The sequence below is a fragment of the Diachasma alloeum genome, unplaced genomic scaffold, assembly GCF_001412515.2.
Source record: "Diachasma alloeum isolate Michigan unplaced genomic scaffold, Dall2.0 Dall_scaffold_00362, whole genome shotgun sequence".
Taxonomy (NCBI): Eukaryota; Metazoa; Arthropoda; class Insecta; order Hymenoptera; family Braconidae; genus Diachasma; species Diachasma alloeum.
This window is the reverse complement of record NW_021680501.1, coordinates 261015-267014: the sequence shown is the minus strand read 5'-3', so window position 1 is coordinate 267014 and position 6000 is coordinate 261015. Positions and strand designations below refer to the sequence as shown.

Below are 6000 nucleotides of genomic sequence, written 5' to 3'. Positions count from 1 at the left end.
CGTGGTGCGCTCGAGGGAACGGTCGAGAGACGGTTATCCTCCTGAACTATTATTTAATACGTTTTATCTTCCCCTCAAATTCACCCCGAAACCGTGTGATTACGAGTGAATGTTCGAGTGAAGTGATTTAGTGAAACAATCAGTTATCAATTAATCAAGAATCACAGTGAATGCTGAGTGATATAAAATCGCGTGTGCATCCCGTTGTTCTCAGAGAGAATATTAAAAAAATAGGGGTTGAAGCGGAATTGGAGGCGTGGCCTCAGGACGTTGGACACGTGACACTGAAAGTGTCACGCCGCCCTTGCCCACCCCTACCCCCACCTCCCCCACCCCATCCTCATTTGTATCCCCTCTCCTTTTTCCCGCGATACCTTTAACCGAAAACAACCGAAGTTGAGGACTCGTCGCTCTTCGGAATAGTCCGGCGACACTGGCTGGTCCGGGGAGTGTCATATTTACGAAGCTAATGACTCCTCATCTGTCCTCCAACAGTCCCAATGGCCCTGTTATGTGAATCATAACGAAAAATAAATTGTGAAAACCTTCAAAAAATTTTCAGCATTACAGAAAAAATGCAGCAGGCCAGCCTCGGGCAAAATAGTGTTGAATCTTATGACAAAGATTCCGAGAAAATCTCTGGCGAAATTGTCGTTAAGAGGGAGGCCCAAGAGGACGTGAGGATAAAGCAAGAAATTACGGACGACGAGTCGGGGAGATTGAACGACAATTATGAAAAAAATTACGAGGACAAGAATAAGGAGAATTACGAGCGTTATGAGGGGTACAAGGGTCTACCTGAGGCTGTGAATTTGCCGAGAATTTCGGGGCAATATCCGGCGATGCATCCGGCCTATCGAGCCGTCGGCCCCGGCCAGCCGAATCCCTTCGGTTTCTCCCATTTTTATCCGGCATCGATTTTGGATAGTGAAAAAAGAACGAATGAGGTCGCTGGGAGGAGTGACAGTTATCATCGCCAACAGTCTGGCCAATCTGGTGACAACGGTGACGGCTTTATGAGGGATTATTCACACTGTGATTATCAGAAATTGGGGTATGCCACTGTCGCCGGCTATCGCAATTCCATGGAGTTGGCTTACTTCAATCAACAACAGGCGAGTCATAACTTCAGGATGAATTTTTATCCGGGCAGGCAGAGGAAGTGGAGTAACTTCACCCTGAGGTCACTCCAATCAGCCGTGAGTTTGGATAAAATGAAAATGCACATTGATGAAAAATTTCATAATTGATTTTACAAATATCTTTTTTTTAATCAATAATAAATTGGGGAATCAATTGCGATGGAAATACACGGAATACCGTCCGTTATTTTTTCTCATATTTCTAAAAAGAAAAGAATAAACTGCATTCCCAAGACGATTTCTTTGTCTCGTCGTCACAAAGATGAACAGTTTTGTTGAAATGATCGTAACATCGGGGTTCTACCCAATTGCCCCTCGGTTTTGTATTTTACAGTCGTCTGACTGTTCTCTTCTTTATATGTTATTGGCCTCTCTCAGGGTCTTCCACATTCCGGAATTTGCAAAATTTTTCCTACTTCCACCTTGTCCGCATGGGAAAGCGCGAATATTCGTCCCGCGAGTTGAGACCGTTATGTCGTTAGGCGCGGACGAACGATTTTGCAAGCGTTATTTGCTCTTGAAATTTATTTTACGGCGAAAATAGTCGTCTCCGAGGGAAAATATTTTCTACGATTAATTTTTTATTCTGTTTCAACTTTTGCATTTACCTAATGAACTTTTTTTACATTTATCATCCACATAAAAAATTCGTTAAATGTTTGAACCCGCGAATATTTGCATTTCATGAAAACTCTGCGATGCCCATGATATTTCCAACAATTTATAACCTCGCGGCATTTGCTTAGACTGTTAATCGCCACCTTTTAGCGTCAGCCCCCCCCCCCCCCCCCCCNTCTCAAGCCTGCACCTGTATCCGAAGATAAGGTCTCGCCGTAAGGGCTGAGAACACTGTATTAACAGTTACCATACGAATAAGGCGATTGAATCGAGCGCCGATTCCCATTCAACCGAGTGGGCCCTTGATATTTTTTATTCACCCGCACCATAAATATTCGCATCCGTGATCCACGGGGATAACTCAAAGGCATCCCGTCCAATTTGGTGAAGCTGGGCCTCGGCATTCACCTGATGCAATCATTACTTATATTCACACGTTCCATCATTTATCCGGTGTTTTTTAACAACATTCTTGACGCTATTACGTCCAATGACCCGAGGAGTAACTTCCCTGAGAAGAAAAATTACTTTTGTCAAGGAATCATTTTCATGGGAGAAAAATCTATTTTTTTAGCAGCGCATTTCTCCAAACGGTTCATTCAAGGTCATATGTAGCATAATCATCTCATAATTGAACATAATTGTAGGGGAGGGTGGGGCCAAACGACCCCCCTTCAATTGTCAATAACTTGTGAATGACATTGTGAAAATTCCCAGTTTCAACTTCATTTTGAAGATAATTTTTCATTCTTCAAAACGAGCTCTAACTCATCCCAATCGGATTATTGAATCGGAAAATATTGACGATTGAAGGGGGGCCGTTTTGCCCCATCCTCCCCTAACATCTGGAGATGGACATGGACCACCTAGGAATGACTGACTGGGAGAAATTCGCTCTTAAAAAAAAAAAATTCTTCTCCCAAGAAAATCATTCCTTCGCAGAAGTAATTTTTTTTCTCAGCGTTGTAACAATGGTTAAAGGCTAGGTTACGCGTGTATTATTCTTATTCATGTCTAACATCGTCGTCGGAGAGGCGTCCATCATTTTCTCGGGGCATTAATACATTCAGCCGTGGTGTAGGGCATATATTTTACGCGGACGGCATTAGCGTGGGTATTGGATCGACAGTTTTTGTATTAGGGAGAGGAGAGATTCTCTTGTGACGTTGACGGAGATTGACTCGATTTATTATATTAGATTTTTTTGGGGGAAGTATTGGCGGAGAGGTGAGGAGGACGAAAATAAATCTGGATATGTATTGCAGATAATTAAAATTAATGGGCGATTTATGTTGAAGAATATATTAATGTATTTGATGCAATGCAAATTAGAAATTAAAAATTCAACACGTTACAGAATCCAAATAATTTAACGCCTGAAACATTTTATTAATTAAAAAAATGTTAATATAATGTTGTATAAAAACACTTCAATTGCTTTTTAAAATTTAATTCAATTGAATGTGCGATTCATATTGACGAATGCACTGAAATATTTGATGCAATTTAAGTTAGAAAAAATTCAATACGTTAAAGGATTCAAATAATTCAACGGCCGAAACATTTTATTAATTAAAAAAAATAATAGCAAAAAACACCTCAATCGCTTTTTTTTCTTATTTAGTTTAATTCAGTAGCGAAGGGGTAAAAGGGTTTAAGTCGACTTATCTCCCAGTTGAGTTTTTGAGGAATATTTCCGAATCTGAGGGAGATAGCGAAATTTTCGTAATGACAAATGTTGTAGCTCTCAATCGGCGCCCCAAAAAAGGTTATAACAAAAATTTTGTTATCTCCCTTAGATTCCGAGATATTGATTGAAAACTGGTCAATAGTCAAAATTGACTTACATTGTTTTACCATTTCGCTACTGAATTAATAGTGAATCATTAATTGTTTACTTGGATACATATTTTTTAAATATTGTTAGAGAATTAAAAATGAAAATATGCCATTTCCATTTCGAAATAAATTATGATACTGAATAAAATTGGAGTAAAAAAATTAATACATCACAACAAATTTAAGTTTCGCCTTCATAAAATATAAAAATAATTCTGTGTTGAATACTCCACATAAAAAAATCAATATGTTTATGAACCACCCCCATCGATTAAAATTCAATATTTTCTCAGAATCATGACACTTTTCTCCCGAATCGTCGAAATAAATGGGAAAAATGTGATGACCGAGGCTAAACGAATCCATTTCTAACACAAAGGTAATACGTACGAGGACGTTTGCACGCCCCCGGCATCAGTCGTAGGACCCGCTCGCCAGATGCGTTGCCAACGTGGCCCGCGTTTTTCTACCTGAGGGGCGCCCAATAGGCGCAACACATGGTGTCTCGGGGGGCGCGAGCAATTCTGTTGTTGTTTTTCGTCCTATCCGTGAGCTCGTGCAGACTAGATTGATCCGTGTAAGCGTTCGTTGGTTCCTGTCGCAGGGAGATAATTAATTTTCTGTGGGGGTGCGAGAAATTTGATAGATCCTTGTTTTTTATTTGCGAAATTGGATCAATTCAATTTGATTTTTGAAGATTATTATAAAAAAGAATTTAATTCTTGAAATCAATCGTTAATAGTGAAGACATTCCTGAATATTTATTTTACACATTATTTTTTATATATTAAATGCCATTATTGGAATCGCCAGTCGGATTCGCGATAAATGAATAAAAGTGGAGGAGTGAAAAAAGTATATCATTAATTTTTTTATGTATAGAATTACGAGGTAACCGTATGTGGCATATCTAGGTATGTACGTACACTAGTTGAAAATTGCCAAAAAAGAATTTGTTTGTTTCGAATTTGAAAGCCTCAAACATGAATAATTGTTCTGCTTTCGACAGCAACGAAATATTGGGCTCAAGAGGCGGATAATTCACATCAGACGGTGCCTGTTCAGGATGAAAATGTCTCATATAGAGGAAAATTTATCAACAAATATTTTATTCCTAAATTACAAGATTGCTATCATATCGTTATTATTGTTTCATTTAAGGGTTCATTTGTTGTCTGTGATTATTAGACAGCCGAAACGAAAAACTACTATCCCTTGTTTCGCATAAAACAAAGATTTTTCGGGAGCAGAATACGTATGGGAGTATCGAATAACGAAAGAGTAGTGCTAGAAATGACATGTGGACTCCTCTTCGTCACTGTCGAGTATAATGAAATTCATTTCGCTCTTTTGTTTAACGGAATTTGTTACGATTTTCCTCGTGAATTTTGGGTTTTGGTGGCAAACTATAGTTCAGCCGCACGAGCTATAGTGTAAGAGGGACTCACTTCACGTCTTACTTAACAGGCCATGGCCCGTAAATCGTGAAATCGGGGCTAGTTTTTACTTACCGGCCCATGGCCTGGTAAATCCCACTTACGGGTTCTAAAACACACCACGAAAACGCCACTTAACGGGCATGAATGACAAAAAAGACATTTTTATTGAAGTGAATAATACCAGTGACGACGCAGTAAGTACGTCAGCACAAATAGTTGAATTTTACCTCGTGACACATTCTACTTCATTTTTTCATTCCAGATCGGTCCGTTAATTTAGAATTTATAATTTATCATTTCCCTCTTTTCAATTTTGTTTATTTGGTCTTTCTTCAGTGGGGGTTTCTTCACAAACCTCCACTTACGGGCCTTGTGACACAAATAACTATTTTCAATAAATGACAACGGTTTCATTCCTTAATCTCAAGTAGGAGCGGAGGAATGAATNGCTATTTTCTTGGCGCGAGTAAGACTTGTTTGAGAACTTTGTCGTTTTTCTCTCAGTGTACAGTGTCATAATGACTGCATGGGCATAGCTGCACGGAAAATTGCAGTGGCACATGAATAACGATGACAGTGATATTATAATACCAGGTCGACCGCTATTTCCATGCAAATTGAAGGTATTTAGACTCATTAGGCGCCCTCTGCGTTCTTTCCAATGATTTTTCCCTTCCTGAAGTTCGTAAAAAAATATTCCAGGTATTGCCGTCAATTTTCTGGAAATATATTCCATCAAGTTTTACGACAGTAATTTTTTGCAATCGTACCATCCGAAACCAATGGACTTCCGGCTGTTGTGGTTTTTGAAATTGTCGAGTTTGTCGTATTCGACGCGTGCCCGGAACTCGCCAGAGAGGTCACTCTTTATTTTTTTTTACAATTGTTGAGGGAAGGATGTCATCACTTTTTCGGGGGGAGCACCAGTGTGTTGTGGGATGAATAAGTATTGGGGACGCGTG

General features: G+C 39.4%; 1 protein-coding gene across 1 annotated transcript in view; it reads left to right on the top strand.

The window, feature by feature from the left end:
* The first annotated feature begins 575 nt into the window (after nt 1-575).
* LOC107041318 (zinc finger protein basonuclin-2) overlaps nt 576-6000 on the top strand; it is a 146170-nt gene continuing 140745 nt past the window's right edge. The window contains exon 1 of the mRNA XM_015261813.1: nt 576-1199. Within this exon, the coding sequence (XP_015117299.1) occupies nt 576-1199 (624 nt within the window). The remainder of the gene's footprint in view (nt 1200-6000) is intronic.